This window comes from Felis catus, chromosome D3 (assembly GCF_018350175.1).
Source record: "Felis catus isolate Fca126 chromosome D3, F.catus_Fca126_mat1.0, whole genome shotgun sequence".
Taxonomy (NCBI): domain Eukaryota; kingdom Metazoa; phylum Chordata; class Mammalia; order Carnivora; family Felidae; genus Felis; species Felis catus.
The window spans coordinates 17,119,799-17,142,011 of NC_058379.1; the positions used below are offsets into that span (position 1 = coordinate 17,119,799).

The window sequence follows — 22,213 nt, forward strand, 5'->3', positions numbered from 1 at the left end:
ATGTTTTACCTTTGAGGCTGCGTGTCAGAAATTGTATTAAAATAAACTCTCGGGGTGGTGGGGGGGGGCCTGGCTGGTTCAGTCGGTAGAGCATGTGACTTGATCTCAGGATTCTAAGTTCAAGCCCCACCCTGGGGCAGAAATTACTTAAAGGAAAAATAAAATCTTGAAAACAAAAACAAAACCTCTTTGGCCTTGGGCTTTTCTATTATGAAAGAGAGGACGGTGACTTATTAATTCCTTTTTTCTTTTTTAAACAAGAATTTTCCCATTACAACGTGGGTACTGGGGGCACTATCAAGAATAAAAGCCGGGGGTGGACTAGCCTGTCTACCCTATGGAAAGGAGGCAGTTGTTGGTCCCTTAAGGCAAAAGAGGGCGGGGAATAGGTTACTATTGGTAAATTGCCCAGAGGCTGCTGAGAACCAATTATAAAGTACATTTTATATTCTATAGTAAGGGAGTAGTTCATCAGAAACCAGGGCAAAGGGGAGGAGTAAAAAGGAAACTTTTTACTGGTTGATGGGAGGAAACCTGATCACATGATATCCTCTGATGGTAAAGACACTGTTCTTTTCCTCAAGTCCTTGGACCACTATGTACTGTTTGTGTGTGTGCATCAGGAGTTGAAGGGATCGTTTTACACTTCACCGTCCTCGCTGTCCTGGGCTTTGTCTCTGTCTGTCTCAGTTTCCCTGCAGTCCTCGCCTCCCAGAGTTAGGAGGCTCCAATGAGTAAGCAAGAACCACCAGGACGGCATCAGCACCCGTAGAAAGAGATGACGACCACCCAAAGGAGAATAAACAAGGGTTATTTATTTCCAACTTGCTATTGCAAGGGAGTCAGCCAGCATCCCTCGTAAACTGGCAGAGATTCCAAGACAGGGAAAGCTTTATAGTGGAAACAAAGGGAAGGCTTCAGGTATACTCTGATTGAAGCTGTTGGCATGGAGAAGCAGTAGGCAGCCAATTAGAAGCAGGGCCTCCTCTGTGATTGGTTAGGGAGCCTATCTGGATTTTTCTGGTTGGTTCTAAGTTGGAAGTGAGGTCGAATTAGGGAAGCTGGCAGTGATCAACCAAGTCCTGATGATTTGGGGGTGCTTGCTGCAGAGGTGATAGTTTGGCTTCCTGGCCTAGGGGACTGCAGAGGCTGTGGGTCAGAATTCTATTGTCATGTATGGTCTGGCCATTGTCCATCGTATAGCAAGTGTCCCACATCCCTCCTGGCGGGGCTATGCTCACTATTTACAAAGCTGGTGAAGACATGGGACCTCCCCCAGGCGAGAGCTGGAGGAAGTGGTTGATATGCTGAGTCCTGGATTAGTTGGGCAGAAAAGGAAACTTTCCAGCTCTCTTCTCGGAGAGGATGAGGGTATCACTATCCCGGATACCATAGCTCCACAAAGACACCCAATCCTGCAGGACTTGGCCTTGGAACTCCAGCTGCTGCTGACTTGTGGGCAGCCCCTGCTTGTCTTCAATCTGCTGCTTCAGGCCCAGGATGAAGCTTTTGGGGTCAATGGCGTAGGCGTGGCTCCCACCATTGGGATGATTCACAAAGACCTGGATCTCGGGGGAGATGGTCTCCACCAGACAGATGCGGATGTTGGAGAAGACTCCGTAATAGGCCAAGGAGCACCGGCTATTGAGGGGCTGTCGCTTGCCACCAGGCTCCTGGAAGGACAGATGCTGTAGGCCCACACAGCCCCGGCTCTGCCAGATCTTCTCTTTAACCTTCTTTATGGGTTCATAAGGGTTCACCCTGAGGATCAGATCTGAGTAACCCCACTGTTCCACGGTCACTTGGATGTCTCGTGCCCGCTGGAAGGGAGAGAAGAGGGAGAGGGTTAATTCCACCCTCCTCTGACATGCAAAATTTCCCTTTACCCATCCTCGTGTTTCCAACAGCAGTAAACATTTGGGTTGTGCCAACCACCTTCCAGGCCCTGGGCTGGGCACCTGTCACACTCTTCTGAATGCATTTTATTGTCACAGCAGCCCTACGACCTTGGTTCCTATTATCCCATTGTACAGATGAGGAAATTGTGGTCGAGCGTGGTTAAATAACTTACTGACCATCACAAAGGTGGTGAGGAACACCGTGGGTATTTGACCCAAGGTTGGTCAGATTTCAAAGTCTGTTCTGAACCACCATCAGCGGCCACGCTCGAGGGCCTGGGAGTCCCTGCTGGCTGAAGAACACCACCTGGAAGGTGCTGGGGAGGGTTGGACACCAGCTGATCTTTTCGAGAAGGAACATAAGCCCGGAATCCCCAAGTCTTCTGATTTTACAAGATCAAAGTCTTTGCACAACGGTTTTTAGATTCAGGAAAAGCCCACAGGCATATATTTTCAGTCTATCTGTGGGCCTCAGTTGGCTGGTGGGCCCCACAAAGACCTGGGTGCAAATTCTGGCTCTGCTGCCCCTTTGCAGTGTGATCTTGGTTAATTAACTGAACCTGCCTGAGCCTCAGTTTCTTCATCCCTTGAGGGTAGGGGCTAAGTCTTATTTCTGCACTACTGTTGTTCCATTGCCCCTCCCCACAGCAACCCCAAATGCTGGCACAAGAGAGCTGTTGAATTGACTCGCCTGGGCTCAGCTCATGCAAAGAATGCTCGCGAGCATGACTGATTCTCCAGGGGGTTGTGGGAAAGAGAAAGACAAGGAGAACACGAGTTTGTAAGGAAGGCTGAGGCTCAGAGGGTTGAAAAAATGTCCCCGAGTTCACAGAGCTGGTGGGTGCCCCAGCCAGGCTTCCAACTTCTTGACTCCATCGACACAGAAGTAAGTATATGCTACGCAGTTACCCGCTTCCAAGCTTCAAGCCCTTGACAACCCCGAGAGGAGCCATTACCTTCACGGTCCAGCTGGAGACTGGATTCTCCTTGTCGTCATAGCAACAGTTCTGTTTCAGGCACTGGGAGGCCCTCTGAGCGACGATGTCCCATCTGTACCCTTCTGCCACGTTGTGGGTGGGGTCAGCTGGATCCAGGATGACAGGCCTGCAACACAGGGAGAGGGTTCCCAGACTCTCTCCCGTCTGGAGGCCAGCAAACTAGAAAGAATCCTGCTCAAGCGATCATCTGTTCCAGCCACTGAGCACGTGCTGTGTCTGGAGCCCTGGGAGGGCTGTCAGGCCGAGAGGACCCAAGAACATTGGTGGAGAAGAAGCGAGTGGGGATGATTATATTTCCAAGAGTTCCTTTTGGGGAGAGGTGCGTGCAAGGTGTTTGGGGGGGGTGTGTGGAGTGTTGAGATGCCCCAAGGGCATGGGTAGCGATAACAGGTACCCGCTTAGGCAGGTGGGCAGAGCTTTTGTTTTGCTGAGGCTCCATAGGTAAGTGGAAGGCTAGGGCTGCTGAAGTGCTTTGGATGATAGAAACACCACCACCACCACCAACTACTGATATTTATTGGGGCGCTGGGCCAAACCCTGTGTGAATTCACCTATTTTAATCCTTCTAACAATTCTGAAAGGCAGCGACTATTGTTGTTGCTGTTGTTGCTGTTGTCCCCATTTCACAGAGGAGGGAACTGAGGCACAGCCTTCTTTCTGTGAGTTCTCACAGCCAGCAAATGGGTGTTCTCACCCATGGGCTCTGCCTCAGTAGAGCAGGGGTTAGGCTGCCACCAAACGTCTCTCTTCTGTATAAATGGTGAATGAATTTTTAAAGAATATTGGCTTGAAGGAGGTCTAATCGCTTCCTTAAGTGGTGTGGGGTGGCCATACGTGTTGGATGCCAAGCCCATGATTAAGACCTGGCCCTTATACTCCAGGAGCTTTGGGCGTAGAAGGGAGCTGTGACTTTATCCGTGACAGAATGCAACATCCCTGCATCCCTGCAATAATCCTGCCTGAAAAAGGGGGAGGTGCCAGGCTGTCCTAGAGGGTGAGATCACCTGACCCAAAGTGACCCACCAGGTGACCTGACACATAGCGCCTGTGCCCAATGGGTAGACTAGTTCCCTCTGGGGATTGGACCAGGGATGATGCAGGCTCTTCATCAAACGGAAGTAAGAGAGGAACAGGGCAGGTGTGGGGAGAGCAGCAGAGGTCATGGGAAGAAAGAGGGCCTGGGGACCACGAGAGAGACAGAGAAAGAGGGTGTCTGCAGGTTTGCCTTGCGTGCCAGTGGTTTTCCAACCTCACATTCCTGGGCATCCTTGTAATAAAAATCCCCTTCTCGTCAGGAGATTGGGGTTTTCTTCCTTGTAAAGAAATAAAAAGACCCAATACTCATATAAGGGAACAATAAATATTGCTTGCAGCTACCTAGAGCTAATGTAAAGACTTGTTTCAGCTGGGTGTCCCCAGAAGTAGGTGCCAAGAGCAGGATCTGAGTGCTAGGGGTTTATTTGGAAGGATATGTGGGCCACCGGCGGTCAGTTCCACCGCAGGGCCTCTGGGAAACAGCGTAGCACACGAGATCCAGACAGAGTCCTCCCATCTGAGACAGGAGGGAGCTGGGGTATTTATCCCCCAGCTTCCACCTGTCATTAGGGGAGGCTGAAAACCCTTAGGCAAAGGGACCCAAGTGCTGACGCTTCAGGTTGAGCCAGCCTTCGCTGAAATGGCTGATGGCCCAGGGCTTGGGGGCGGGCGCTGGTGCTTTTCCTAGAGCTACATGTGCTCCAACGGTGTGAGCTACAATAATGAACGTTTCCCCGGCATCTACCATAGACTGCACCCCGTAGACCCCTCAGACTCTGACCCTTACAACAGCCTGCACAGTGGGTGCCAGTTTCTCCTGTTTTCCAGATGAGGAGCTGAGGCTCACAGAGGTGAGACAAAAAGGCAGGACTGGGATGACACCTGGCTCTCCGTGATTCTTTCCATTTTTCCATGCTGTCGCTAAAACGCACCGAAATGGGCTTTTGGAAGCCAGAGAGGAAAGCAGGGCAAGGTTCCTTGAGGGACAGGGAAACGCCCCTCAACCCCTCCGGCCTCCTGCGAGTTTGAAAGGTGGCCAACTTTTTTTTTTTTTTTTTTTAGTTTGGATACCATTAATTTATTATAAAAGAGAGACATGAAAATTATTTACACGATGAAAGATTTCGCAACTTCACTGGAACAGGCAGCTTCACTTCACGCCATTTCAATAATGATTTGTTTCAGTCTACATACTTTCCGTCTCTAAATAAGAGATAATCCATCTCTAAATAAGAGATGCCACCATCTCTAAATAAGAGATAATCCTTGACGAGGCACCTGGGTGGCTCAGTGGGTTGAGCATCCCACTTCGGCTCAGGTCATGATCTCACAGTTCATGAGTTCAAGCCCCACATCCGGCTCTGTGCAGACAGCTCAGAGCCTGGAGCCAGCTTCGGATTCTGTATCTCCCTCCCTCTCTGCCCCTCTCTCGCTCATGCTCTGTCTCTCTCTCGCTCTCTCCAAAATAAATGAACATTAAAAAAATTTTTTAGGGGCGCCTGGGTGGCTCAGTTGGTTAAGCATCCGACTTCGCTCAGGTCATGATCTCACAGTTCGTGAGTTCGAGCCCCACGTCGGGCTCTGTGCTGACAGCTCGGAGCCTGGAGCCTGCTTCAGATTCTGTGTCTCCCTCTCTCTGCCCCTCACCCGCTCACACTCTCCCTCTGTCTCTCAAACATAAATAAACATTAAAAAAATTTTTTAATGTTTTTTTTTTTTTTTTAAAGAAAGAATCCTTGTCATCTAGAACTACTTTGGTGCCTCCATATTCTGGAAGAAGAACTTTATCTCCACCTTTCACATTGACTGGTTGAATCTCTCCATCCTTTCCTTTAGATCCCCATCCACCGGCCACCACTGTTGCTTGCAATCCTTCTCCTTGAGATTTTTCTGGAAGCACAATGCCTCCGTGGATTACAATTTTGGCGGGACCCCTTTCAACTAAAACTCGGTCCAAGAGGGGAAGAAACTTTCTAAACGCCTGTTCTGCCATCACTCCGGCCGCCCCAGTTGGTACTCCGAAAGACGGCCACCTGGAGGTGTGCCCCGAGTCACTGTGAGATTCCGGTTCACTTTTACTACTTGATAAAGCCCAGCCAATCAGTGCGACACCGCTTTTGCCTCCCTTCTCTCTCCGGTCTCCGTGGGATGTGGCGAGCAAGCAGGGGCCCAGTACCTGTCTCTTTTGAACTGTTTTCTGACAAAGCCCTTGATGAGTGGGTTCTGGAATGTGTAGTACTTGGTCCAGTAGATGCAGAGGAACTCATACTCCTGGAGCAGCTCCATGACAGTGGCAAAGCCCTCGTCCAGCCTGAAGCTCTCGTCCTCCTGGGCACCTACTTCCCAGGCGTAGATAGTCAGCAGCTCAAGGGCATAGACAGGGGGCAGCGCCGCCCTTGGGCACTTGGCTTTCACGTACTGTAGAAAGAGACCCGGGAGAGAGAGACCCCAAGGTTGTGTGTCAGGATCCGCTCTGGACGGACCACAAACTGGAAAACCCAACTTCCTGTGTCAGCTCTGCCACCTACCGGCTGTGTGATCCTGGCCAGTCACTTTCCCTTTCGGGCCCTACATGATTTTCCTGGTTTTAGACTTAAGGGGCTCGTTCAGTTGGCCCAGTGGGTTTCAAAGTATGCTTTTTTTTTAAGGTTTCATTTAAAGAATTTTTAAAATATTTATTTTCAAAGACAGAGACAGAGAGAGCAGGGGGAGGGGCAGAGAGAGAGAGAAAGAGAAAGACACACACACACACACACACACACACACACACACACACAGAATCCCAAGCAGGCTTTGTGCTGTCAGCCCTGAGCCTGATGTGGGGCTCGCGAACCCTGAGATCATGACCTGAGACTAAATCAAGTCACTTTAACGAACTGAGCCACCCAGGCAGCCCTTAGAAGATTTTATTTTTATGCAATCTCTACACCCTACACGTGGGGCTTGAACCCACAACCCCGAGATCAAGAGTTGCATCCCTCAAACTAGGCTTGACATAACCCCTGGTGTGGACTTACAGAGAGATGTCCCACGGAGTGAGGGGTGGGACTCTGCTACTAGATCCCAGCCTAAGCAGCTCAATTTCTATCTGTCTTAGTGTACTGGGCTTCTGAAAGTTTTCCTTCAAAGAAAAGTCTTCTTAGCTGATAGAAAAAAAAAGGGAGGGGTGGGAGGTATCTATAGAATTTGTCAATAGCTGAGATTCTGTGGGGAACGCAGAATGCTCTAGCAGGCATCTCTTTCTTCTCCATTGTATAGCGGCGATGCTGGTTGGAGGATGGGATTAGCATCCCCCTCAACTCCAGGGTGGGTCCTGACTGGACAGGGTCATCAGCAGAAACCTATTCCCCTTGCTGAGTGATTGGTTCAAGAGAAGCTTGTGATGTGAGCTGGCAATGCGAGTGAAGCCCAGGGGGGCTGAAAGGACAGAAATCTTCTCCCATGTGTGGATGTGAGGGCAGAAATAGCTGTGGCCATTTTGCCATCCTGAGGTTAAATCAGCCTGAAATCTGAGTTGGGGGAGAGAGAGAGAGAGAGAGAGAGAGAGAGAGAGAGAGAGAGAGAGAGAACTTGAGGCAATTCTAGAGAAAACAGACCTGGAGACCACCCCCCCCCCCAACAGTGCCTGAAACCCCATCCCCACTGTTACGGGTTTTCACACATGAGCTGATAATTCTTCTTGGTGTTTGAGTCAGTCTGCGTTGGTTTTTCTCTTACTTGCAAAAGAAAGCATCTTAACTTAAGCATCTTAAAGAAAAGCATCTTTTCTTAAAAAGGAAGCATACCAGTCACTTCTTGTCTAAACAGTTTTTCTAGTATTCAGTTAGAAAATGAAAATTTCTGTCAAACATCCAGCTATTTGGTTCGTGGATGTGAAATTGACATCTTGCCCTGTGGCCACTAACACCCCATAGTCAAAGGGGGGAAAAACCCTACTTCGACCTTGAAACAAATAAAAACAGGTCATCTAAAGGATAACAACTTTATTCTCAACTTTTAGAAGCATTTTTTCATTGAATTAAAATTTATTTACAAATTAATGAATTTGTTTTCATAACATTTTTTGAATTCACACTTAAAACTCAAGACTAATGTAATTTTGTTAAGAATTCAAACTCATAGCAATACAATTTATTTTCTCCAGTATTAGGGAGATTTTACTAGTGGGATTCTTTTTTTAAAAGCTTATTTATTTATTTATTTATTTATTTTGAGAGAGAGAGAGCTGGGGAGGGGCAGAGAAAGAGGGAGAGGGAGAATCCCAAGCAGGCTCCACATTGACAGAGCAGAGCTGGACGCGGGGCTCAAGCCCATGGACCGAGAGATCATGGCCTGAGCTGGAGTCTGATGCTTAATCACCTGATTCATCCAGGTGCCCCTACTAGTGGGATTCTTAAAATTTAGATGATAAATATAATGCAGAATGCCTGTAATCGTAAGATGTAAGCCTTAGGGAACATGAGCCCCTTCATTCTCTTAGGAGCTTCAACAGACTATTTAATGGTACAAAGAAAAACAACAAAACAAAACAAAACAAAACAAAAAAACCCAGAAGAAAACATCTGTGTTCCCTTCCAGGGCTGATCTTCAGAGATACTTTGCTTTCTCCATGTTCAGAATGTTTCTGACTCTTGCAATGGAGCCGTCTGAGATATGTCATGACCTTTCTAGATATGATAAATGTGAGAAAATTGCCATTTTTCCATGACCAGACAAACTCTAAACCTAGTCTTGATAATTGTTGTTTCTTTAAACACCCATTATATTTTCCACTGGCTTAAGCCTTTTCTTCTGCAGTCTGATTCCCTGGCAAACTAGCCTGCAAGTTCTCATTTAATAAGTGACTTTTGTCTGTTAGTTTCTTTTTGCAGCAGGAGGTCTGTCTCACTGAGACTGTCCAGGAGGACTGATTTCCCAAACGACCTGAACTGTGTTGCCTGAGAAATGTACCCCATGGGCTTTGACATTTGGACACGCCCCTCTTCCAGCTCCCAGGGTGGACCTTGTGTGGCAACAGCTTTACCCTTGCTGATGTTTCTTTCCACCTTCCCCAATCCGACTGTTTGTACGTCTGATCCTAATTAAGTCTGATTCTTGGCCAAATCCGATTCTGGTTCGTGTTCTTACTTATTTGTACAGGGCCGTTTATGTCCCTTTTGGTGACAATGACCTGTGCATCTAGTTTTATGGTTTGACCATTTGGTCTCTATGGGGAGACAGATGATAGGACTTTATTCTCTGCTGGGTGGCAGTTGATGGGACTTTGCTCGTATTTTGCGTCTTTCTCTGTTTCTCTTTTGGTCTGTTTTTTTTCTTGAGGATTCTGGGATCTCCCAGGAGGCTCACTGTTGTTGTCTTATGAGTTTTTAAATTACTCAAAAAGTTGTCTGCATGTGTGAATATGTGTGCATGTGTGCACATGTATACGTGACTCGTGGAAAACAGCCCTATGAGATGAGGAGCTGACTGATGGCTGGATTTCACCCTGTGTTTATTTTTGACCATAATTAAAGTAGTAAAACCGAAAGTGGTAGTTCTTTTTGTTTTTGTATATAAAAGAAGAAAACATTTTACAAAAGAATGATCTGATTACAATATAATCTATTGGGAGGTAGATTTCTTTCTTCCCACTCAGAGATTGGAAATTTATGGAGCATAATTGGGAATAAATTCATATTCCCAAAAGGAGACTGAGGCAGAAGTTCACCAGATTCTTTTATCCCAGAAGCGGATGACTTCATAAAAGCAGATTGCTTAACCAAAGATCAACAAAATGAGAATTAATTAGCCAGATTAATGTTCTATTTTTGATGGATATGTGACAAAAAAAAAAAAAAAAGACCCATTCTTTCTTCTTAATCTAATTTCTATCCCCAATCTATGGCTATACTTGGGCAAGCTAAGTTTAAACGTTCTTTAAATGACATATTATTCCAACACCTCAGGATAAAAAATGCCTATAAAAATTCCTACCATCGATCATAATCTAACAAATCCTCAGAAGAACAAAGATAATGATGCTGTAAAAGCATAGCATATATAAATTGGCCTTGTTTACAAAACCATTCAGAATGATGGTTAAACATTTACAGAGTGATTTTATTAACTTCTTTTTCATGAATACGTAGCATTTACATAAGTTCAATACAAATTTATCCTTCTTCCTACGAGGATAGGTTTAGATAAGGCAATGTGTCAATCAACCGATAACCAATAATAAATCAAGTTTATAAATAAAATTGTTTTCATGCAAGAAATCTCATTTCATTAGGTGTGAAAATTCCACTATTAAGAATCAAAGACAGGGGTGCCTGGGTGGCTCAGGTAGTTGAGCGCCCAACTCTTGATTTTGGCTCAGGTCATGATCCCAGGGTCATGGGATCGAGCCCCACATCAGGCTCTGTGCTGGGCATGGAGCCTGCTTAAGATTCTCTCTCTCTCTCTCTCTCTCTCTCTCTCAGCCCCCTCCCCAGCTCTCTCTCTCTCACACACACACAAATAAATAAAATTAAATTAAAATTAAGAAAAAGAATCAAGGACAGGGGCACCTGGGTGGCTCAGGTCATGATCTCATGGTGGTGAGATCCAGCCCACGTTGGGCTCTGTGCTGGGCCTGCAGCCTGCTTAAGATGCTCTCTCTCTCCCCTCTCTCTCTCTGCCTCCTCTCCCTCAAAAGAATCAAGGACAAAATAAAACAGACCAGAAAGACAGATAATGTATGATTCCATTTAAATGAGGGACCCAGAGAATAGGCCAATTCACAGAGACAGAAAGTCGAATGGTGGTTGCCAATGCCTGGGGAGGAGGAGGATGGGGAGTTACTATTTACTGGGTGCAGAGTTTCTGCCTGTGAGGGTGAAAATGATCTGGGAACAGACAGTGGTGAGGTTTACACAGCACTGTCAATGTAATTAATGCTGCTGAACTGTATACTTAAAATGGCAAAAAACAAAAACAAACAAACAAAAAAAAACCCCAAATGAACAAAAAACCTTGTGTGAAAAGCACAACTAAAACACTGGAAAAAGTCCCATCTTGTTCCCAGAACTGTACTGAATTAAATACTTCCAAATATAAGAAACAAACATCATTTTGTCTGTAAAAGAAAAACAAACAAACAAAAAAAACCAACAAAAAAAAGCAAGAATAACCCCCTCCTTTTCACACATGGAAATGATGCTTATAAAATCCCTGCCAGAAACTGATCTGATACTGTTGTAAGGCTGATAGAAGCCCAGCATTATATAGATGGCAAAAATAACACTTTGGGGACAGGCTACGAGCATGAACACACTTAGACGTCTCTAAGATCGGTGATAACCTTACAGTCAATTAGAAAGATGAAACCCCCGAGGAGCTAAGTTGCGTGCTCCCTGGTTTCCGACCCCCTAGTTGATGGACTGAAAAGAAGAATGAAATACTTTTGAGCCATGAAAGTACATGACAACTCCTGGGACTTTACAAAGCCTCCAAACAAACAAACAAACAAACTTCAATCTTTTAACCACAATGAGACTCTAGTTGTGTTTACCAAATAGCATGAGCTCTTTATGTCCTTCTATATTGACCAACACATCTTGCAACACTCAGCTAAACAAAACTAGTTGAACCAAAGATATCAAATCAGTAACACTGAACCAAAAAACTGTTTTAAGAAACCACACGTGATCAAGTCCCTGTTTTAAGGGAGAAGGCTTGAACAAAAACAGAAGGGAGGATTGTAGAAGTAAAGCTGATATGTTGTCCTGTGGATATTACAAAAAAAAATGTGTATATCTTACGCAGGAAGAAAACATTCAGCGCTCAAGCAAACAGACAAAGCAAGCAAATGAATCATTCTTTCGGGTTCAGATTCTTCAAGTCCACAAAACCTTGCATCATTTCCTGTAAGTAATTGACTCACCAACAAAACCAATTTTATCCTTGGCTTTGGCGATGCTGGTGTGTGAAGATACATCACAACCTTGGTTGATGTGATAATCATGTAAGAAAATGGCTATTTTTCCACCAAGTAACTGCAAACTCTCTAACCTTGGAAAGTTTTTAAGTTCTTAATGTTTATTTATTTTTGAGAGAGACAGACAGACACACACACACACACACACACACACACACACACACAGTGTGAGCGGGCGAGAGACAGAGAGAGAGAGGGAGATACAGAATCTGAAACAGGCTTCAGGCTCTGAGGTGTCAGTACAGAGCCCGACCCGGGCCTCGAACCCACGAACTGTGAGATCATGTCCTGAGCCAAACTCGGATGCTCAACCAACTGAGCCACCCAGGAGCCCCTTGATTTTTAAAAAAATACTTTTTTCTTAAAAAAAAACTTCCTTTTTAAAAATGAACAAATCTTTCTAAAATATGACTTTCTGACCATTTATTTACTAAAATTTTTTTCCTTACCATTTTTTTTAAATAAGAAAGCAGCTCGGGGCGCCTGGGTGGCACAGTCGGTTAAGCGCCCGACTTCAGCCAGGTCACGATCTCGCGGTCCGTGAGTTCGAGCCCCGTGTCAGGCTCTGGGCTGATGGCTCAGAGCCTGGAGCCTGTTTCCGATTCTATGTCTCCCTCTCTCTCTGCCCCTCCCCCGTTCATGCTCTGTCTCTCTCTGTCTCAAAAATAAATAAACGTTGAAAAAAAAATCTTTAAATAAGAAAGCAGCTCCCCCCCCTGCCCTTTTTCATTTTTGAGTTTGTTTCCGAATTTTCCTTTTGTAATTTTAGACGACTTGTTCATTTGGATATTTTGGAATATCCTTGGTGCCTTGCAAACTATCACGTGTGAAATCTAAAAAGTAGCTATTAGTGGATATATTTAGTCAATAGTGGTTGTGATAGGAACCCGACCATTTGTGGGGGGAAATTGGTGTGGGTGCAATTAAACAAAACTTTCCTCTGGTTAGTCCTTAACCAGCTGAGATTAACTAATGTCCACAGAACTCAGTGAAGTTGACATTAGCCAACATAGACCGTAACTGGGGTGTTACAAACCTTTGTTTACTGAAATACTGTGTGTTCCTTATTTTCCTCCTTCCTTCTCTGTTCCTCTTTCTCCTCCTCCTCCTTTCCCACCTTTCTCCACTGTTTCACTTTACTTTTACAGTTTAAAAGATTAGCAGTTTCTTCCCCCTCCCCCAGTTTCCTGGAATGACAAATCAGCCCCGCCCTCCCCCCCCGACCCCCCCTCCCCGCTTCTGCCAGCGACCCCTTCTGCCCCCATCCTGGCAGCCCCCTCACCTGCAGGTACCAGTGTTTTACCAGCCGCAGGAGGCTTTTCAGCTTGGTTGGCCGATGTTTCACAAAGTTCCTCTGCAGCTCGCTGAAGGATGGGGAGAAGTTTCCAGGGTAACCGTGGGCCTCAATCAGACTCACATAGACCTCAGGAGGTGGCTGAGAGTTGGAAACAGAAGGCCCTGAGTGGGAGGAGGCAGAGGTAGAGAGTGGGGATTTAGGAAGCCCCAGGTTGATAAGAGGTCTATGGAGCTAGCCTGCTCATGCATTGGAGTGTCTCTCCAGGGAAACCTGAGACCTCACAGTCTAAGGGAATCAAGGTTTGCCTTGCTTGATTGTACTTCTGGAGAACCAAAAGTGGGCTTTCCACTCCTCGGGTCTCAGAAGACTGTGGTCTTCTCTCCACGTCCCAATACCCCAGGTTTCCTTAATGTCTGCTTTGGATTTCTTTCTCGGGGATTTATTCCAAACTCCTGACCCCAGAAGCAGAGAACCAGTTCCAGGTAAGAAAGCTGGGCTCCTCAAGCAGTGTGCTGCTGAACGCTGTGCTTTTGTGGCATGCATCACTAATGCATCTGGGCACTCTCTTTCTTGCTCACGTAGGATCCCACTTCTGACACCTTCTCTACAAAGCAACTCCTGGCAACCACTCTAGTTAACAGGAGCTGGCACAAGAGGAAACATGATCATCTGAGGTTGTAGCTGATACTGTTTACTTCAAACATCAAGGACTCTTTGCCTGAGGACAAACCAGAAGTGCTGGGGAGTTAATGGTCCTGGGAAGCAGCCGTCAGCCAAGGGTGACTGCGAAATCGGGGAATAAACTCCAACATCCCACTTGGGATTCAGTTGACGGGTACTGTACACGGTGACTTAGAGTTCTCCAGGAGCACAAAGCCCTGTGGTTCATAATGGTGACCTTACGATGCTTCTTTCCTCCCCTGTCCCTCTCCCGTACTTCCCTATCAGCATCTCCTGGGACTGCTTGTCCTCAAACCCTTGTCTCAGGGTCTGCTTCTGGAAAAGCACAAACACTACACCTGTGATAAATGCTACAGAAGCACCCCAGATTATGCTTCTAACACATTCCCCTCTGTGGGTCTCGTCTCCTCTTGCAATCACATATTTATCCACATGATTATTTGGTAAGCGTTTCCCGAGTTGGGTGACACAGTGGCCCACGTTGGGCCAGTCCTGGGCCCTGTGGTCGCTGCGCCCCCAGCTCAGAACATGGGTTGAATGGATGAATGCAGGTGTCTGCATGTGGGAGGTGAGGGAACTCGGGTCTCCCGGGGAGGGCAAGTGTGTGAATCAGATCGACTTCCCCTCCCCTTACCCAGGGCCCTGTAGGCCGGCACGACGGTGACAGTGACGAGCTCTGCGGTCTTCCTGGTCTGGATGGTAAAGACGAGGGCGTCGGGGACTCCTTGGACTATTTCCACGTTCTCGAGCCCAAGGGCCAGTAGGTCCCGGCAACACCACAGCTTTTTCCACATCAGACTCAGAACGGCTTGGTGGTACCTGGCCTCCTCCCGGAAGCTGTGGAAACAGCTCAGGAACACCACCAGTTCCACCTCCGAGGTTCTCCTGAGCACCGTGCCGTTCCCAAAGGAGCCTACCTGCGGAACACAGAGCCCCGTCACCCTGAGCCACTGCCCCTGCCAGGCAGTCCCTGAGGCTCCTTATAGGAACTATCCCACGTAACGTCCACCGCAGCCCAGAGGTACAGGTGGGGGGTACCGCCGTCCTCCTCTTTCCAGGTGAGAAAACTGGACTTTCAAGAGACTAAGTCACTCACCCAGGGTCACACAGTGCACAAGAAGGGTCTGGGTCTGAACCCAGGCGGCCGGACCCCAGAGCCCACACTTCTTATTAATGACAACGCATTGCTTCTGAGACGGGGTATTCTCAACCTGTGGAGTGACGCCTCCTCCAAGAAACCTAGTGGCGCCTTCTGTCCAGCGCATTCTGAGCCTTCTGGGTGTCTGAGTAATTTCATGACAGGAAAAAGCGGGGCGCAGGGTTGCCTGGTGGATAAGAACCGTAGGGCAGCCTGCGGGATGGGGCAGCCTGACTTTGACCCCGATTCTTGCCCTTGTTTCTCAGCTGTGTGATCATCGTGAACCCTCATTTCTCATCTGTGAAATGAGAAGTGTAATGGCACTTGAGTCACTGGGAGGAGACTCAGTGTATCACTGGGATGATACATAAGGCATGGCAAGGGCTTACCACGTGCCGGAATGCAGGAGGTCAGCAATGTATTTCTCATGCTCTTCTTTGTCTAGTGGACTGAGATCATCCCTTCTCTGCCTGGGATTCTGTTTCCCCATCTGGATGGAAGGGGCCTGAGCTGGACAAGCTGGAAGTGGTCTATTCGATGTTCTGAGAGTCTAGACCTGCTCTCCCGCCCCTCCTGCCTCTGTTATACAAAGCCCCACAACTCTCCAGCCTCAGGTGGGGCGGTAGATTTGCTAGTGATGCCCCAGACCTCAAGTTGGCTACCGCTTCTGGGGGGTGGAGTCACCAAGGGTTGATTATAATCCAGCTGTCACGGGGTGAACACTCACTATATCACTGAAGGCCCTTTACACATACGGTATCTTTTAATCCTAACACCCGCTGATTGAGGTGGGTACAGGTATGATCATCCCCAGTGCACAGATAAGAAAACTGAGGCAGTGAGGATTAATCAACTTGCCTTGGACTCCGAGCCAGGAGTCATAGTCAGTCAGATAAAGGGGCAGAAGACAAGGGTGGTTCTTCTCCCTTTCTGTCCTGTGACCCGAGTCTCTGAGGCAGGCCCTGGTTCTGAGGAGAAGACTGCCATCTTTTCTCCCCCCGCCCTTTTGCATTCTCTTCCTTCACTGAGACCCAGCATTTCTGCCCCATTTGGCAGGGCTGGGGATGGAACCCTGTGTGTGAATGAAGGGCTCATCCCCCTGAAAGCTATAGGCTTCCTGCCGTTTTCAGTGGTAAGACCCAGGCAGAGAAGAAAGAACATTCTAGAATAATCTTCATGACTTGCTTCAGCCCGAATCTGTTTATACCCAACTTGTTCAAGGACAAGCCCAGTAAATCAGGTTTTTGGGAGTTGGGGGGGGGGGCGGGAAGAGGGTTTAGAGTCTGAATAAAGCAATATTTCTCATTGACCATTGCTTTTGGGCTATCTCTTTTATTTTGTGGTTTCAGAGAGAAGGCAAGGGCTACAGTCTTCGGGCAGAGTTTGAGGGCTGGGTAAATACCACTTCCTGCCATCAAAACTCATCCTCTTTGTAGCATCCTATAGTCTCCGGACCTGCCCTATTTCATGTACTCCATTCTCTGGATTGTTAGGGGTGGGGTACGCTGGGAGGCTCTGCCTGACTCAGAGCAAGAATTTATAACAACGCTTTTGTTTTTGAGCATGTACCAGGTGCTAATTTTTTTTTTAAGGTTTGTTTATTTTTGAGAGACAGGGCACGAGTGGGGGAGGGGCAGAGAGAGGGGGAGACACAGAATCTGAAGCAGGCTCCAGGCTCTGAGCTGTCAGCACGGAACCCAACGCGGGGCTCGAACCCATGAACCGTAAGATCATGGCCTGAGCTGAAGTCGGATGCTTAACCGACTGAGCCACCCAGGCGCCCCCAGGTGCTAGTCTTTTAGCTTTTAGCTTTTGCTGGACAAGGAGGAAATGGTGATGAGGAGACAGAAGCTTGAGAGAGAAGAGGAGTTAAGATCACACAGCTGGTAAAGAAAACATGCCGAGAGTCAAACCCAGGTCTGTGGAAATCATACGGCTTCAGGCTCTAGGCGCTAGGGGTGGGTGTAAGGAAGGGCTAGGGACCTGAGATTTCTAAATCCTTCCCTGAGGTGGCTGCCCCTGGAGACAGAACTAGAGCACTGGGCTGGAAGTCAGGTGCCCTAATTCTAGTCTTGCTTTTGCCACTAGCTCTCTGGGTGAACTTGGGACATCTATCACACTCTCTGTGCTTCTGTTTCCTTCATTTTTAAACAAAGGTGTGGCTGAGACTGTCTGATTCTCCAGGGCCGTTCTCGCTTTGACCTTCTTGAATTTTGACTCTAGCCAGGTCAAGAAGCAATTGAAGAAAGGGCTTGGGGGGACATCTCAGTGAGGGCAGCCTGGAGCCCCGGCTGTGGAATCAGATAGATCCTGGTTCAAATCCCAGCCCCATCGGGGCGCCTGGGTGGCGCAGTCGGTTAAGCGTCTGACTCAGCCAGGTCACGATCTCGCGGTCCGTGAGCTCGAGCCCCGTGTCGGGCTCTGGGCTGATGATGGCTCAGAGCCTGGAGCCTGTTTCTGATTCTGTGCCTCCCTCTCTCTCTGCCCCTCCCCTGTTCATGCTCTGTCTCTCCCTGTCCCAAAAATAAATAAACGTTGAAAAAAAAAAATCCCAGCCCCACCACCAGCTGTGTGACCTTGGGTAAGTCACCTCGCCTCTCTGAGCTTCCGTTAAAGAAAACTTCTTTTTTTTTTAAGGTTATTTTCTTTCTTTTGAAGGCTTCATTTAGTTTTTTTTTTAAATTTACATCCAAATTAGTTAGCATATAGTGCAACAATGATTTCAGGAGTAGATTCCTTAGTGCCCTTTACCCATTTAGCCCATCCCCCTTTGCAACAACCCCTCCAGTAACTGTCCGTTTGTTCTCCATATTTATGAGTCTCTTCTGTTTTGTCCCCCTCCCTGTTTTTATATTATTTTTGTTTCCCTTCCCTTATGTTCATCTAAGAAAACTTTTTTCATCTAAAACTTAAAACGTAGAAGAATAGAAAGAGAACACAACGAGCACTCATAGATCCAGCCAGTGAGATTCAACAGGTTTACACTTCTCGCCACATTTGCATCATCAAAAACACTGTAAAGCAGATTACAGATACTTTTTCCCTGAATACTTTAGGGAGCACATTTCCTCCCATAACCGCCAAACTGTTAACACCTAATAAAGTCAACAATGGCTGCCTTAGATGACCTAATATCCAGGCTGTATTAAAATGTCCTTAATTGTCCCCACACTGTTATTTTCCAGATGGTCTACTTCACACCTGGATCCAATCAGAGACCTCGCATTGCATTTGGTCACTAGGAACCTTACGCCTCCATTGTGCTCATCTGTAAAATGGGCAAAGGACAGTGCCTACCTCGCAGGGTGCATGGATTAGAGACAGGGTGTGTTAAGGGTTTGGGCTAGTGAACTACAATCACTCGTTTCCTTATCAGCCTTGTTCGGCTCAAGGCAGACAGTACGTACGTACGTACTACAGGGTGCACGCGGCTAGCTGGGGTGTCCTGACGCGTCAGCGGCGCGGGCTGAGGATAACGAGGCAAGACGTCCCCAGGCATCCTCTGACGCGAGGACCCCCATGCTGCCTTTGCCGGGCCCTGGCCTGTGGATGGGAGCGACCAATCTCACCTTGACCACCTTCAGCACCCGCGCTTCCTGGTCCAGCCCATGCTCCCCCTCAAAGTGCTCTTCCCGTAGGAATTTTTGCACCGTCCGCACGGCCTCCAGGACCTCTTCTTTCCAGTCCCGGCTGGGCTGCAGCCACTGAGTCACGAAGGAGTCCAGCCGGGAGGCAGGGGTGTCATAGAGCTCTGGGGTCAGCGCCATCTCTGAATGAGGAGAGTACCACTGGGGCACAGATTTATAGCCACGCACCTACCCAGCTCCCTGCACACACCCACTTCTTTAAGGGGGCTCCCCCTCGGCTGACTGCCAGCGTCCTGTGGGATAAAGGGACCAGAGAGGAGACGGAACCAGGGGTGTCTGGGCTGACCTGGGTTCCTCTTCTTGGAGACCCCTGGCCGCGGCGAGGACACTGAGGGACAGCGAGCCAAGCTGGGAGATCTGGGGCCACCTTAAAATGCTTGGCTTCCAGTCCACCTTTTTGCTGTTGGTTTCGATTCTCAGCTTTTAGAGTTTCTAGAGTTTCCCTTTCATGACGTTTGGAAACTGAAATTGGCTTGGGTTTGGCCCCAGAGGAGGCAACTCTCCCAGTAGGTCAGAGTGGGATGGCATCCATCGGCCCGGCCACCCCCTCTTGTCACACAAAAATGAGGCTCAGAAAGACAAGGGACTTGCTCACGGTCGGTTGGTGGTCGGTCAGGGTGAGCCAGGGGAACCCCAGAGTCCGGCAGAATAGACTGCCCGCCACACTCTTAACTTCCGTGACCCTCGCATAATTCATCTGTAAAAAATAATGCTAACCCACCCCCGAGGAGGTTGTGCAGATGAAGCACTGAGCATTGAGCACAGAAAGCTCCCGGTAAATGCAAATATTATGATTCAGTCACTAAACACCGATTGAATGCCTGCTAGGTGCCAGATGCCGTGTTAAAAAGACAATGAGATGCAGTTCCTGTCCCAGGGGCTCCCAGAGCAGTAGGGGAGCCGGACAAGAGACTCTGAGAGTCCAGTGTGAGCCTTAAAAGACCGGGGACGCGGCCAGAAGGGAGAGGGCGTTCCAAGAGCAAAGTAAAAGTCCGAACGATCCCGGTGTGTGCCAGGGACTCAGCTGTCAACTATGTGTTGGCACAGAAGGTAAAGGGGGAGGGGGAGAGGAGAGGGATGGGCCTGGACAGTTGGGCAGGAGTCGAATCTTGGCCATTCATTCGTTTATTCAACAAATATTGATTAGCTACTACGTGCCAGGCAGGTGCTGGGGATACAGCAGTGAAGAGACAAAAATCCCTGCCTGCAGAGGGCTTGCATTCTGATGGTGGGGACAGACAATAAATAGGATAACTATGTCAAATTTTATAGTAAATAAGATGGTGAGAAATGCTAAGGAGAAAAACAGAGCAAAGCAAGAGGTTAAGAGGTACCCGGTGTGTGTGCGTGTATGGCTGTTTAGATGTTCGGTCTTAAATGACGTGGTTGGAAAGGCCTGAAAAGGAGATATTTGAGCAAAGACACGAAGGAGGCGAAGAGTGAGCCACATATATGCTAGAGGGAAGAGGCTCATTCGTGGCAGAAGGAGCAGCAGGTGCAAAGGTCCTGTGGTATCAATGTGCCTGGTGGGTTTGAGGAATAACAGCATGACTGGAAGGGAATGACCAAAGGGGGAGAGTGGGAGGGGATGAGGTTTAAGTGGCAAAGGGTGGGGAGTAAATGCTATGGGCTCTTCAAGACCACTGGGCCTGACTTTTACTCTGAATGAAATGGGGAGCCACTGGAGAGTTTCAAGCAGAGGAGTGACATGGTCTGACTTTTTTTTTTTAAGTTTATTTATTTATTCTGAGAGAGGCAGAGACAGCGCGAATGGGGTTGGGACACAGAGAGAGGGAGAGAGAGAGAATCCCAAGCAGGCTCCATGCTGTGGTCACAGAGTCGGATGCGGGGCTCCAACTCCCGAAACCTCGAGATTCTGACCTGAGCTAAAGTCGGACGCTTAACTGTCTGAGCTGCCCAGGCGCCCCTCTCCTGTGTTATTTAAATGTGAATCCTAGACATGACATCATTTCCCTGAGTATATTTTGAATATAAACAAGTCTTGCTAATGGATAGAATATGATGTGAGACAAAGACTGGACTCAAGGACCACTTGGAAGCTTTGGGTTTAACAACTCGAAGGATGGAATTATCCTTAACTGAGTCGGGAAAGACTGGGAAGGGCGTGTTGTGGAATGCCTCTAACCCTCAGGATTCTCACCTGTAAAACGGGAGAGAAGGTGTTAATCCTACTCCTCCATCTAACTTCCGGGGTTAGCTGGGAGGATAGGGATTCAATGACATCATGGTGGTAGAGACTCTTGGTGTCAATGCCATGTCGATGCATGGAACTATGAATTTAGTGAGGAACAGAGAAAAAGAATTGTACTGAGTTGAAGAAGCAGACGTTAGTCAAGGCTTTGGGGCACACCTGATCCGCTGTGATCTGCTCAATTTAGACTGATGAAAGGCTGGGGGGGATTTGATTTTTTTTTTAATGTTTATTTATTTTTGAGACAGAGAGAGACAGAGTGCAAGTGGGGGAGGGGCAGAGAGAGAGGGAGACACAGAATCTGAAACAGGTTCCAGGCTCTGAGCTGTCAGCACAGAGCCCGACGCGGGGCTCGAACCCACGAACTGTGAGATCATGACCTGAGCCGAAGTCGGACGCTCAACTGACTGAACCACCCAGGCGCCCAATTTTTTAAAAGGGCAGGTCTAACAGGCACCCCCCCCCCCCGCCGCAGTGTCTCTCCCTGGGGCTGTGTAAGGGCTTTGGATTCTCTCTTGCTATGCGTGGCTCCAGTGCTCCATTGTCTGCGTGGAGGGGTGTCTTTTTACTCACCTGTAGACTTGAGCTGAGGCTGATCTGTTCCAATTGCATTTCTGCTTAGATGTTCACCCTTATTTAACTATACTGGGAACTGGTCCCACCCACCAGGACTCAAAATCTGATCGGCCAAGTAAAGCCAATAGATGGATTCTATGCTGGGTCAGCTGATTCCTTTGGGTGGTTAGGTTTGGACAGATGAGTGAAGCTATTGGGTAGGAGCATGGAATGGTCTACGACTCCAGCACCGGGCTTGTATGGAGGAGAATGGGCAATCTCAAAGAATGAGACGTAAGCTGGGGGACGGGTGGGGGAGCATTCCAAACCATGTGGTCTCCAAAACAGAACTGGCTTGAGACCGTCAGGAAGATAAGAGGGAAGAATTCAAAGTCATTCTTTGGTTCGTTTGTTTGTTCAGCAAGTACGTGCTGAACATGTACATCAGGCCAGCAGCATTCTAGACCACGGGGACACAGGAATAAGGCTCTTGTCAAGTCTCTTTAAATCAGGGAGACTTATGATCCCCACACGGGAACACAATGAGGGTCCCAAGTGCTTTCACGGAAGGTCTGACCTGGGTGTAGCGGCAGAAAATGACTTGGAAGGCTTGTTGAGACACAGATGGCTGAGTCCCACCACCAAGAACTGACTCGGGTGAATCCGGCACAGTTGTTGAGAAATCTCATTTCTAAGATGTTCCCGGGGGATACGCCAATTCTGCTGGTCTGGGGTCCATACTTGGAGATTGACTTAGAGGTGTGCGTGTTGAAAGACGAAAGCATGGGGAAAGGA

General features: G+C 47.9%; 1 protein-coding gene and 1 long non-coding RNA gene across 4 annotated transcripts; one reads left to right on the forward strand and one right to left on the reverse strand.

Annotated features, from left to right (window-relative positions):
• Positions 1 to 795: 795 nt before the first annotated feature.
• OASL (2'-5'-oligoadenylate synthetase like) lies at positions 796 to 18,807 on the reverse strand. Of its 2 annotated transcripts, none has more exons than XM_003994734.5 (6): positions 18,574 to 18,802; positions 14,501 to 14,783; positions 13,171 to 13,346; positions 6,108 to 6,349; positions 2,855 to 3,002; positions 796 to 1,820 (listed from the first exon to the last, which is right to left on the reverse strand). In XM_003994734.5, the coding sequence occupies exons 1-6, from the start codon at positions 18,769 to 18,771 to the stop codon at positions 1,320 to 1,322; spliced, it is 1,548 nt and encodes a 515-aa protein (XP_003994783.2). In that variant the 5' UTR covers positions 18,772 to 18,802; the 3' UTR covers positions 796 to 1,319. The 2 variants fall into 2 exon arrangements, with proteins under 2 accessions (XP_003994783.2, XP_044897189.1); XM_045041254.1 differs by having other exon boundaries at positions 1,655 to 1,820; positions 2,808 to 3,002; positions 18,574 to 18,807.
• On the forward strand, positions 2,913 to 14,017 carry LOC109493244. Of its 2 annotated transcripts, XR_006587732.1 has the most exons (4): positions 2,913 to 3,215; positions 5,768 to 5,987; positions 11,717 to 11,817; positions 13,586 to 14,017. It is a non-coding gene; the product is annotated as an uncharacterized LOC109493244 (long non-coding RNA). The 2 variants fall into 2 exon arrangements; XR_002147363.3 differs by lacking the exons at positions 11,717 to 11,817; positions 13,586 to 14,017 and having other exon boundaries at positions 2,919 to 3,215; positions 5,768 to 6,085.
• Positions 18,808 to 22,213: the final 3,406 nt, after the last annotated feature.

Excerpts from the sequence above, each read along its gene's own strand:
- OASL (XM_003994734.5), bottom strand. The coding sequence starts at position 18,771 with ATGGCGCTGACCCCAGAGCTCTATGACACCCCTGCCTCCCGGCTGGAC. Across the intron at positions 6,350-13,170 it reads TAAAACACTGGTACCTGCAG|TACGTGAAAGCCAAGTGCCC; the intron begins GTGAGGGGGCTG and ends CTCTTTCTACAG. Across the intron at positions 1,821-2,854 it reads TCTCCAGCTGGACCGTGAAG|CGGGCACGAGACATCCAAGT; the intron begins GTAATGGCTCCT and ends TCTCCCTTCCAG.